Source organism: Metopolophium dirhodum, chromosome 5, assembly GCF_019925205.1.
Source record: "Metopolophium dirhodum isolate CAU chromosome 5, ASM1992520v1, whole genome shotgun sequence".
NCBI classification, from domain to species: Eukaryota; Metazoa; Arthropoda; class Insecta; order Hemiptera; family Aphididae; genus Metopolophium; species Metopolophium dirhodum.
This window is the reverse complement of record NC_083564.1, coordinates 27,923,519-27,937,824: the sequence shown is the minus strand read 5'-3', so window position 1 is coordinate 27,937,824 and position 14,306 is coordinate 27,923,519. Positions and strand designations below refer to the sequence as shown.

At 30.1% G+C, this 14,306-nt stretch overlaps 1 protein-coding gene across 2 annotated transcripts in view; it reads left to right on the top strand.

Annotated features, from left to right (window-relative positions):
• LOC132945256 (uncharacterized) overlaps positions 1-14,306 on the top strand; it is a 184,785-nt gene that overhangs the window by 165,096 nt on the left and 5,383 nt on the right. For both annotated transcript variants that reach the window (XM_061014948.1, XM_061014949.1), the window contains 3 exons: positions 363-2,061; positions 12,803-13,036; positions 13,310-13,468. In XM_061014948.1, the coding sequence (XP_060870931.1) occupies positions 473-2,061; positions 12,803-13,036; positions 13,310-13,468 (1,982 nt within the window). In that variant the 5' untranslated portion in view covers positions 363-472. The remainder of the gene's footprint in view (positions 1-362; positions 2,062-12,802; positions 13,037-13,309; positions 13,469-14,306) is intronic.

The window sequence follows — 14,306 nt, the reverse complement described above, 5'->3', positions numbered from 1 at the left end:
ATTAATGATGAAAAATTACATAATTTCAAACATTCATATCGTTCATATTATTCTGACGTTGTATCGATTAACTTACAATTCTAAAAAAAATGTTCATACCATATAAGTTCAGAATCAAATAAAAGTTTTAAATTTACCTCTAAAACATAATGTTTGTAATCAGCGAAGTTGTAAGACCTAACACAACCAATTTCAATAAAAGGTTTGACATAGCCTCGAATGATTCTAGAAGAATACCATGGTATCGAAAATTTGTAGCGATATCGACGATATTGGTGGTCATCAATTTTTAAAATAAAATAATAATATAATGTAATATTAAAACAAACATTAACACATTGGGTTTGGCTGTTCTGTCACAGGTACCATTGCAGCTTGCGGTCAGCATTATGACCGGCGCGACGACCCCGGTCGTAAGCGACGACGAGAGGAGGAGGAGGTGCAGCGCGTCGCGGCGGCGCCCGTCAACCGCATGCCGTCGTCACCGGCGCCGGCGTCGGCGGCGGCGATGGCCGGCGGCGGACTGATAGTGGTGCTGCTGGTGCTGTCGGCGTGCGTGGTGTGCGGTGCGCGAGCAGACTGTCCGGCGGCGTGCGAGTGTAAGTGGCGCAGTGGCAAGGAGTCGGCCATCTGCGCGTCTGCAAACATGACGGCCGTGCCCAGGCACCTGGACTACGGCACTCAGCTGCTCGACCTTAACGACAACCCGTTATACAGACTGGGCAAGGACGCGTTCGCGGACGCCGACCTGCTCAACCTGCAGAAGCTGTTCCTGTCCCGGTGCCGAATCAAGGCGCTGGACAGGTACGCGTTCCGCAAGCTCAACAACCTCGTCGAGCTGGATCTGAGCCACAACAGCATACCAGTGGTACCGTCAGCCGTGCTCGAGTCGGTGCCCGAGCTCCGAGAGCTCCGGCTCAACGGCAACCCGATCATGAAGGTGCCAAACGGCGCGTTCACTCACGTCCCACGGCTGGTCCGGCTTGACGTGTCGGGGTGCCGAGTGGCACTACTCGAGTCCACCGCGTTCGCCGGCCTAGAGAATTCGCTCGAGTGGCTCCGGCTTGACAACAATCAGCTGCGTGACGTCAAGCCATCCACGGTCGTGTCGCTGGCCCGACTGCATGGTGTCCAGCTCAACGACAACCCGTGGAACTGTTCGTGCAAGCTGCGACCGCTCCGAGAGTGGATGGCCAGGCGGAACGTGCCGTTCGGCGCGCCACCTGTCTGCAAGACACCCGTCCGGCTGGCCCGGACGCCGTGGGACAAGCTCGAGCTAGACGACTTCGCGTGCGAACCACACTCGGTGCCCGTGTCGGCCGTGGTGGTGGTCACCGAGGGCGACAACGCCACCGTATCGTGCCGTATGTACGGCGTGCCCATACCATCGTCCAGGTGGACTCGCAATGACCGGCCGTTGAGCCAGACGGGCCGCAGCGTGCCGGTCACCGAGGGCCGGTATACGAACCTCACTATCGTGTCGGTGGTCGCACAGGACGGTGGAAGTTATGCTTGTGAGCTGGAGAACCGGTCCGGTAGCTCCCGGTCCAACGTCACCGTGATCGTGGTCAAACGGTCTCCGCAGCTGGTACTGGGCGCAGATCGGTACGCTCTGCCTGGGCTCATCGTCGGCGTTATACTGGTCCTGTCCTTTTGCCTCATATTTCTGTGTGGGCTGGCCATCCGGTCCAAAGGCAGTCCGACCGGTTCCCGCGGCGTCCCAGTTTCCGGTCCACTCGACTCCGCCGTCGCCAATATCGATGCCGATCCGTTCGACCGATACGAGAAGATCGAAATGGACCGGAACGACAACAATAAGTCGATGCAGCATCGCCTGCACCAACTTCCGGCTTCGTCTTCCGATATGAACGGCCGACCGGATCCACCGGGTTACACAGAGTCTGCGGCCACTTCTAGCGGACTTCTGCACCATCGTCACGACGAGCACGAAGACTACGACGGGCTTCCGCCAATCGACGAGCCACCCTCTTCAACGGCACCGTCCATCACGGATCGGCCGACCGCTCGTCCCAGCCATCCGACCACCAACGTCCCGCACAGGTGTGTTATAATAATTATCGAACGATTTTCCAAATATTTATATCGTCGTGTTATGTGCGATATTTGGTTGAAACTCTGTATAGGACACTCCGGATTATGATTGGACAGATGTGAATTTGTCATCAATCTGATTCAATAATTATACTACCTATAATTACCATTTTATTTTATACGTTTCGTATATTAATTGCAATCGACCTCGAACAAGTATCACAATCGTGAATAAAATTAATTACTCCGAAAACCAAACGAATAATAAAAATTCAAATCACACAAATATCTGAAACAATTTACCCTAAATGGTTTTTAACTCGCCATTAATGGGTAAATATATCTGCATGGAGTGCTAAGACTCAAAAACGCTGCAGCTTATAAGCAATATACTAATGTTTCGACTGGGTTAATTCACCTTTAATAATATAGTCTTAAAACTACTATGCGTTTATCTATAAAAATATATTATGTAGGTTAATTTAACGGGGAATTTTCAAAACTGTTTTTTTATGTAAATCTGACTGTTGTAAACTTGTAACACAATTTGAGTTTTATGTGTGTAGTGGCATTCTCTTAAAAATTGTAGTTGCTTATAAAATATGCGTGTACCTATGGTAATAATTAAAATTTATTAGACGGAAACATGTATAAAATACAGCGCCACCGTGCGTATTAGATACCCTTACCCGACAACTTTTATGCAGATTATCTTTTTTTAAGTACAATAATATCACATAGTTTTTATTCATCTATCAAACTCGTCGACGAATCATTAACTATACACACCTAACATATTTATTGTTGCGAAATTATTGAAAATATGCCATTATATTATTACAATAGGTAACTAATTATACATTTATATAGTCACATTTACATATATCAACAATATAGGAATATTATATTTAACGGTATCAATATATCATTCAAAATAAATAAATAATACGTTCAAACAAAACTGTTAAACTGACATTTAAAAATAACAATAATAATAAAATAATATATTTAAAAATATACGTTGTTTAATCAAAATGTGTCACATAATTTTCGAAAATAGTTTATTATTGTACCACAAAGTCTAAATACAAATAGTAATAATAATCTTCTATAACTTTATAGCTTAGACTATAATAATTCAAATTCCAGTGTACAATATTATATTAATCCTAATAAAAATAAAATGTATTTCTCTTTGCGGAAAATGTTTTATACAAATTACATTCTTTATGAGACTGATATAAACGTGGTTACTTGTAATAATAATAACATTAAATACACGCGCTGATATCCACGAAATCGATAACAATTTTGTTCTACTACATACACAATATGGTAGACACTGAATGACGAGCAAAATAACAAGACAATATTTGGTAACGTCAACCCATATTATTGCATAAAAAAAAAACAGGTAAACCAGAAAATTATCAATATTTAATATGTAACTGTAGACAACCAATCGAATATTGATAATATAATAATATGACCGTTTATTTTATTTTTTATGAAATAATCAAACAAGTTAAATTGGTTCAGATAAATTGAATTGTAGTATACTAGCATAAACACCAAAAATACTCACCCCTTATTTATTCAAAATTTTAATTTTGAGTTTTTAACGTACTTAAGCCTCAATTAAAAGCCTTAATAAAATGTTGATCACTACAAGATAATTTTTTAATAGCTTAATAGTATAAATTTAGTTTAAAATATAGTCCTTATAAGTATTCTAAAAATTCCAAAACCCAGAAATTTAATTACTTAAAGAAAATGGGAGTTAGTTTGGCAAATCACCTTATGTGTAGTACCTTAAAAATATTATTATTTAAATCTTCCAGTTTAACATAAAAATTAGCTTGTTTTTTATTTTAATTTAACGCTGCACAATGTTCGTGCTATTTGTTAACAACGGTAAAAAAGACGTAACAGTTTTCTTCGTTTATTTTAAGAACACTCAAAGTTTCCATTACAGAGTTATTTATGATGGCATTGGAGAACATATAAATCACGTATTAAAAAAATAATAATAATCTCACCGTGTGAACCGTCACGTTTTTTTTCTACTAAAAATGTCCGAGTATACAAAAGTTTCGGTTTGAGATCAATTCTAACGAAATAAATTCGTTTCGCACTTACGATAGTATGGCCTGTGACTTTAGGTAGGCACCTTATTTTTAATCTTATTCAGCAAAGTTTTCCTTTCACCGTATAAAATAATAAGAACATGCTTTTCAAGTTCTTTTATTCCAAAAAAAAGTTTTACGTTTTTTCGTGTATACAAATATACATTAACCTGTCAATTATTTTTCCACGCTAACTCTATGTGCGTTAACGATTTAATCTTGACATTATTTTTAAAGCAGGCACGTTCTGTATTGATATTTTATTTAAAAATTTATACATTAAATTCCAAATTGGCATTTCGTTTATATATATTTTTAAACATAATATAATGCCAATCTAGAATATATCAACCTACTTTAAAAATAATGTCAAGATTAAATCGTTAATGCTCATAGGGTTAACATGGAAAATAATTGACAGGTTAATGTAGTTTCATACACGAGAAAATATAATTTATAATAAAGTTACATCAAAAGCTTTTTATAATATAAATATGCCGAAAGAATACTTGAAGTTCCTGTATATTATGTTGCGATACATTGAACATATAAATACACACAAACTTAAATATTATGACTGAAACAAAAAAACGTTGTTGCTTACAGACAAATAATGTCAACCTAAAAAAATATGTTCTTTATAATTATTATCAGCTCTGGAGTAGAATACACAGCATCATGATCATCGTTCTAAGTATATTATATCAAGAAAAATGTGAACATAGGTGTAATACCTAATACATAATTCATCAGCTTCTAACTATAATAGTGTTCTGTATGGTATATTATAATAGATTGGTTAGTAATACACTTTTATTTTTAAATTAAATCTTCCTGATACCTATTATGGTAATCGTAATACTTGACGAATGTGAGTTATGTTGTTTTACGTATACCCGAACACAAATCTGAATGTTGTATATTGATTTTTGATCCGATGTTATTTAATATTTTCATTCGATAAGAGAACATAATAAAATTGTTTACACAATTTTCATCTGGATTTTATACTGTTTTAAACATGTATTTTGATTTATTGTTTTAAATAATTTACAAAACATTTAAAACATTACATACAACTCTAGTTTTTGAGAATTGCTTTTCAAAATTGTAATTTAAAACTAAAACTTAAATGTATACCTTTGTTAGGTACAGTTATGAGTAGTTCGTTTCTTGATCGTACTACCATAAGGTACCAATTTTTATTGTTATAAAGTGTTAATATATAATAATTTAATCATGCTACCAGTCTGGAATGGGTAGTGGCCGGGGTTAGCGCGGTAATTGTAATATGCTATTTATTCGCAGCGATCAACGTAGCGTCGCCATAAATGTAGCAATATACCTATTATAGCACGCTAGAAATTTACTGTTAGCGTAGTTAAATTATAGTTATTAATTCACTACCTATAACACATTTGGTGATGGTAAAAGTATTATGATAACTGTTATATTTATTTATTTATATTATGATAATAATGAGTGTCTTTAGTGACATTTAGTGAAATTTACCCACGATTAATTATTATATTCACGTAGTAAAATTCCGTGCAGTGACTAAATGTCAAATTAGTACAAACAACCAATTTTCAATAAGAAAATGTTTAAAAAAAAATGTGGCTAAAAAGTAGCACGCTACATTTAGATTTTGGACAATAGCGTAAGAAGTAGCGCACTACATTTAAAAAAAACAACGCAAATATAATCTAATATTACATTCTTAATGGCATTCGGAAACAATAAGCACTAAGTAATAAATATTATTTACAAATCGAAATTACCTATTCGATTAGCTGTTATAAATGTATAATAATAAAATTAATTTCTCATCTGCCGTATAATGAATTATTCAATTGAACACGTCATAATGTAGGTACCTACGTCTGTGTGTGCTAATAATATTACAACGAATGGCAATTAATAAATATTTAAGTATATTTAATAACTGACTATTGTAACATTTTATTAACATCGACAATATGCAGTGAATATTTATTAATATTCATTAATATTATATAAAAAAAATACAGTTTATTAAAATTGTTAAATCCACTAAGATACAATACAATGTACATGCTACATACTACTAGTGAGCAATATTGATCAGACATGCTACAGATTCGAGTAGGTAGGTTATATGATGACATGAATCTGGTGTAGATATGTAAAAACGTCAGTTGAGTGTATTTAAATATGCATCGTCTGCACTCGTTTACAAAAATCAATTCTGACTGAAGGTTTTTATTATTTTATTTATATTAGGTATGAATGTTTTTGCAATGTAAATACAATTATCAAATCAAATTGTATAGTTATTCTGTTTTTTTTTCTTCATTTTTTGACATCTAGCACGGGGTTATTAGCTGATACAATTATCTATACAATTATTTACTTTTATACTTATAATATATAAATTGCATTAATAGTTAGCTTTTCCGAGTTCTTTTTCGTCGATAAGAATGTATTAGTATATTGAACTCATTCAATTATAATTATTAATAAAAAATAAATAAATTCTATGTGTATCGAACAGTTATAATAATATTATTATAATATTGTATTGCACTGTGTTATGAATAACATATGTATTTTGATAATGTGGTCACACAATACTATAATACCAATATTCGTCCAACTTTTCCAAGTCAATGTGTAGCTTGTTGAATTTCTAAACTGCATTATTGACTGTAAATTTGAAGGAAAAAAACAAATATAAAGCCAATAGAGTTCCTTTACACCTCAAACTATCCGTGTTACAAAATACGATTTTAATGCCATAGTAAAATATGTTTTAAATCAAAAATAATAAATTAATGTGTTATGTAAAAAATCATAATAGTTCATCGTTTCCCATTTTGGTATACAAAATATAGATGATTTTAAATTAAAAATAAAACACATTTCTAAAATGTATGTCTCACTGTATGATAATTTATACAACGCATAGAACGGTATTCTGCTTGTTACAAATTATCAAATAATCGTTTGAAAAAAGTACTAAGTAACGTAAAAATCTACTTTAACCGTAAAATATTAAAAAAAGAATAATAACATTATTATTAATATATTAAATTATTGTTTTTATAAACATTAGCATTTTTGTAAAAACCTTAAAAGGCTAAAAAACTAATTAGTAATTTCTAATTCAACAAATAATATCTCAACATCATAAAATATTTATTTTCCACTTAGGTAGTTTACGAAGGAAGTTTTTCAGTATGACTAAATATATTATACCTATACTTTATTAAACTAATAGCCTTCTCAGCAAAAGTTTAATATGTGTAGTGTACCGTAATATTTTAGAAGTAATACGTACCTATACGAGACCCACAATTCTATAAAATGTTAATCATGTTATATGTGACACATACCTGCCTAGTCTTTTATTAAACCCGAGATTTACAGTTAAAACTGCTTGTGATCTTACAGTATGGATTTACGTTGACAGTCAGGTATGACCTTAACCATGACGTATATTATATTATGTAAAAAATACGGATGCAACTTTTTTTAGATACCTATAAATAACATTGAATGAATAATTTTTTATCATCGAAAGTTGTTGACTTTCGTTTGTATTAGTTTTGTTTGAATACATTATTTTTTTTTTATGTGTGAGCTTACCCATTGTTTATTTGTTTTCATATATGTAAACACGCAGAACGTGAAACAAATCGAAATAAAAATAAAAACAGAATGACTATTAGTCCAAAATTACTATATAGTAAAATAAATCTATAAAAAAAAACAAGGAATTAGTCAGCGGTATTAATAGTAGGTGAACTTAACCCTTAAGTACAAAATATTCAAAATATGTATCCAATTACATTATGTCCTCTATGTTCCTTACATGCAACATTATTTGTTGTGACTACATTCATAAAAAAAATTATCTTTGTAATACCTTGGAGAACACAGTTTGAAAAAATATCAATGATTCTTTTTTTGTAAAACATTAATTTAATATCAGATTTGTTAACTAGCACAAGTTTTGAAAATGTCGTATTAGAACTCGAATACAAAAACAGAATGTCAGTATAACATATACGGTAAAAATATCACTATCGTTGAGTCAGTATATATCAAGACTATATAGATTTTATTACATCAAAATGTTTTAAATTTTAAACTTATAACTCGTAAAAAGTTGTATTAACTTCTTCTTAAATTGTATGCAATATCTATATACTTATTATTCTATAACTAGAAATATTCATACTAAATCTTCTGTAAAATATTCTATTTTTCAGTAAGTTTTTATAGTATAATCGATAATTTATTCTTGTTTCAAGTTAAACATTATATTCTATTCTTTAATAAGGTCGACCACTTTTATAATGCAAAAATCACAATTTCAGTTCATAATGTCACGCAAATCTAAGATTTGACAAAAACAGATAGCGTGTTTTAATATCTGTTCAACATTACTTCAGTTTAGAATAGTCTCTTAGAAAAACTAACTATTTACATTTAACCTTAATGTTTAACATACTCACCAGAAAAAATCATATTTGTTTATTAATTTCTATTAATTAAATCAATCTAAAGTAATTAACCATGACAAAATTGAAAATGAAACAACTATTTTTGTCTTTCAACAAATATTTGTATAATTTAAGATAATAATATTTAGTTTAAAATGCATCTATGACTATGTTTTAACGATATTTAATTTAATTTTAAGTTTTACACAAAATTTTAGCATAAATTCATTGTTAATACCTATATAACTGTAACAATATTATGACACTATAATAGTGCGTATAGGCTACCTGCATATTGTTAAAAAAAGTGTACACTTTAGATATTAATATACATTATACATTTGTACACAATTACTGATTCACCGAGAGTAATATTTAAAATGAATATATTTGATTCAGTTGTATTTTATTAAGTGAAAGCTAATTAAGATAAAACATGGCATTAAGTGGATTTATATACGAAAACGACAATTTATAACTATTGTATGTGACCCATATGATACGGATTTGATCAAAACCCTTACGCGATAATGTACCATTGGCTTAAGGATTTTCTCATACCATTTACCTTTAAGTATTGTTTAAGACACAGAGGCTAAGACAGTGAAGATACGGTAGGTGCATAATAAACGTTTGAATATTACTAAGCTATACTGAACTGATGATAACCCGGCGCTCTGTATATGCAATACTGATACAATAAATGACATTTCTGTTGATAAAATCAGATTTAGTAGTCATGATAATTTTTTTACATTATAGTAATAGTACCAATTTCTTTTTATACTCCATTATGTAAATTCCAATGTCGACGAAACAATAATACGTATGTTACTACTTGAAACTTAAAAGATGAATTATTTATTGAAAGCAATATTTATTATAAATATAGATATGTAGTTAAAAGTGCGATGCCGATTTTTAAGGATGAAAATTATAATTATAAGCAATATCATTACATTTGTGTAAAACAATCGAGTATAGTTAAATATAAAATGGATAATGATAGGTAGTACCTAAATGTTTATTTAATTGTATATTCCACCAATGGAAAATTAAATAATAATAATAATGCATGTGAAAATTCTTTCCCATCCGTCTGACGCTTACACATCATATTCACAAAATCTAAAATTTAGGGTGACCTACATTAAATCTTCAAGTCTGATCTGACGACAATGAATGATCTATTCTCTCATATTCCCTCAAATCTAGGTTAGAGAAATTTATCAATGGCTATCATATTATGATATTATTACTTACTAGTAAGTTAATCGATATTATTCCTATTTATTGTAGGTATTAAAACAAATATAACACAGCTATGTATATTACCTGTGTAGACTATCCAAATATCCTAATGACCTTGATTCCAAGAATTTTTCGTATTAATGAAAATAAAAAAGTTCACTTTTAACCCATCCGCCATCTAGAGTAGAGCTCCTAAAGTCGGACACACAAACAAACAAAAAACACATCATTGCAAAACCAATACATTTATTTCTCCACTCTGAATTTAAAATGTAACATTTTAATTCTTTATAAATCAAACCACTTTATAGTATACACAACAGCCATAACACACTTTTAGTGTATTTAATATACGAAATACATAGAAATTGTTATTTTAGTTGAAAACGTTATTCAAGAAGTTATATAGTTAGGCATTTCAAAGAAAAAATCTTTGAAATGTAATAAATATAATATTTTATCTGATAAAAATAATTTATCGTATATTCATATGAATGACTAATTAAAAAAAATATATCTCTTTTTGTGAAACTAAACATTTACATTTTAGCTACAAGGATTTCAATTTTTGAAAAATGTAATACATATGTCCAAAAATACTATGTATTATGTAATACTTAGGTATAAAATTTAGTATTGCATTGTTAAATAGCATTTTAAACTATGGCTGTAATTATCAATGAATTTGTAATACATACATTAAAAACTACCTATTGTAAGTTCAACATTTTTAAACATTTCATACTATTTAATTATTACGTTTTTAAATTATGAAGTAACCACGTTATCTGTTTTCGAAGAATGTATAAATTATCACACAAAAATTAAAATTTGAAGTTACTCCTTGGTTTTATATTTATTAATTATAATAATCATAGTTATAGCGTTATAGGTTTTAAACTGAAACGTATATTGTAGAAGTTCATATTATAATATAATTTATAGATACTATATATATATTATTGTATCCAGTCAATCGGAAACTGGACATATATTTTATTTTGTATTTGTCAGAACTGTAAGGTTTCTATTATATTTTGAGAAAATCACGAGAAAACTTTACAAAAGACGTCGTTTAAAACGGGTTTTAAAATGAGATTATCTTGGCTTTGCAATTTAAACCAACAATTCACCACCCGAGTAGTCTACCTAAGACGTTACCCTCCGTATATAGTGAGCATACAAATTAACATTGAATATATATTTTGTAAATTAAATACTAAAATGTAAAAACTACCATTCAAAAAAATTATGCCATTAAATTAAAATCAATAGCATTCAATATTTATTGTAAAAATAACTGTTCAGTTGTAGCAAGTTAAAAACAGATAGTTATATATTTTATATTTAAGATTAGAAATGTTATTTTTTTTTTTTTTTTTTTTTTTATTAATAGCTTTTAGTATGAAACTATAATAGCTCGACAATTATTAAGTAAAACAAATAATAGCTATGACAACAATATAGTAAGACAATATAAGATAATTAAAAGGAAAGAAGTAACAAATTAAAAAAAAAACACTAATTAAATAATAATGTGTGTAGATACCACCTTAAATTACAAAGCCAGCTTCCAATAAAAAATGTATTATTTTTTTTATAGCTGTTTCGCATTGGGTGTTGAGTATAGAAGGGAGAGTGGGAGGAATGTTTAAAAACTTAATATAATTAATCAAGGATGTACGCTTGGAATACAATGACGGACAGTCAAATAGTAGATGAGAGATGTCACAGATACTTTCGGTTATGTGTAGTAAAAAAATGTTATTTTTATTTGTTATAAAAATATTATGGTCTGAAATAAACTTTAATTTGTCAATAAAAATATGGCTTATATATATATATGTTTTAAATGTGTACTAGAACATTATAGATAACTTACAGACCAAAAGACATTTTGATATTGGGTGTCATCCTACTTAAATGTACACAATTTAGTACACATCTATAGTACTGTAGCAATTAGATAATATACTAGGGTTTTTAATATTTCAATATAATATCTCTTTTTTTTAATTGCACCCAAAATTCACGCAATGTTCCTTATGCTTAAATTTTGTACATTATATATAATTACAATTAAATATACGATGTATAACCAGCAAAAACTATCAGAAATATTGATTTTTATTAAATACTCAATTTTATCTTAAACATTTATCCATAATAATGTTAAATATAAATATGTAAATTTGCCAATTTTTTACTTAAGTGTAAATTATTTTATCACCAGCAGTACAATCTGTCAAATCATAACATTTATGGTAGACCTAATTGAACAATTTAAAGATTATATTTTTATATTTTCTTTCGGTTTCAATAACTACCATTTATAAGAAAAATAATACTGTAAATTCCTTCATAACCGATTTTAATTGTGTTTTAATAAATATGATTCCACCATATTGGAATGACAACAACAGTCCATTATTTTTTAAATAACAAGGTCGAAGTCTCATAAAGAATAATAATGGTTTAAAAAATAAATAAGTAATAACCTTACAAAAATCATATTCTTCGTTTTGTTGGCATCAACAATGGTTATTAATGTTCTACTTTCTGTAATGATTAGAAAAAAAGGTTTTTGATGAGTGAATAACAAAGGTTACATCTAAAATTCATAATTTTCATATTTAAAATGCATAATAAGAAAATACGAAAACGAATTAATGAACTGTTTATTGATAAATGGCTCGTTAATAATGTATGCTGATGTCTTTTTTATTAAAATAATAGTTTTATATTACATATTGTTACTGTTATTATAATATTAAAATAAAGTTTTGATAAAATTCAAATGGATGAGTATTTACTTATGCATCCAAAAATATTGTTATTGAAAAAATTTAATGTACAATATTTTTTCTTTTGTTATTTTTCCAACAGGCCTCGTATTTTGCCGGATGATCCTACGGATGGGAAAAAGAAAACTTATTTAGAGTGTAACTTGGGTGAAGTAACGTTACATCATCATGTGTTACATAAAGAATCTCTTCCGGCAGGTCACCTTTACACTACTGCGGCAGGTCGACAGGAATTATTTAATACGAAAAATGTGCCTGACCTCTTGGACACATTAGTTCCTACCAAAGGTCGCCGAATTTCGCAAACACTTCCTAGGTGAGTTTAAAATAATGTACTTTAACCTATTAGTATTTAGTGTACTAAAAATGTAAAATATAAAAACTAAAGTATAATTTGTACCAAAAAGACAATTTATAAATTACTTACAGTGTTCAAATTTGTACGGACAATTTACAAATATTCGTGTTCGCTTGATGAGTAAAATAACTAATGAGCAATATATTATTATACTCGTTTAGGTTTAATCTAAAAATGATTATTCAATAATAAAGATATTTGTTTTTATTTTGTTCGAAATCATAACAATAGGTCTGGAATTAGCTCAAATAGCAGAAGGAACACTGTGTACACACCAAGACCATCAGAGAGTCAATCTCCTTTACTACTAGGAAGTCGTAGCAGTGGTGGCAGCAATACCAGTCGAAGCCAACTGTCCTTTGATTCGTCCATATCGTCCGATCATCCAAGGTACCTATAATATTCTATACTGACAAATGCTATTATATAACTGGCAATTCAGATGTTCCCCTCTATATAACATTCATAAGGTCCTAAAAATAAATTATATGTAAGTAAGTAATGTAAACCATTTGAATACCCATGTTAGAAAAATGTTTAGCTATCTAATTTTAAATACATTATACATTTAGAGATTTTATACATATTAATTATTATAATTGTTCCCTTAATTGTAAATTCTAGTTTTAATTATTGACGTTAGATAGTTTTTTCGTAACAATTTTGATTTTTATGTGTTAATATTTTAATATACATAACACATGTAGGTAAGTTTTAGTAAAATTATCCAAAAACTATTATAAATAGCTACATAATTTAGTATTTAATATTTTCATAAAGTTCTGGGTTATAAACAGAAATACTGTATTATAATATAATATTTATATTTACACACAAAATAATTATATAATAAATATTAGGTACAAAATGAAAAAAAAAATTATTTTTAAAATAAGATGAGTTTCAATTAAATTTATGACAATTTTTTGTTCCAATAATTATATCTATCTTATTATCACCACAAAATATTCATTAAGAGCACCGTCTTACACACGTACGTTATAGCAAATTTTCGTTCGCTAGTTTCATATAATTCAACCTATTTCAATAGAGTGCTGTCATTTTTAATTTTAGAGTGAATTGACCTATTATCAAACTTTTAGGTAACAACATTATCTGTGCCCTCTCGTTGGTTTTTTACGATATTTTAATCTTTAAGTGAGTTATCAGTATGTAAAATATTTATGTTTGAAAATGCTCATAACTCACTTAAAAAATAAAATATCAT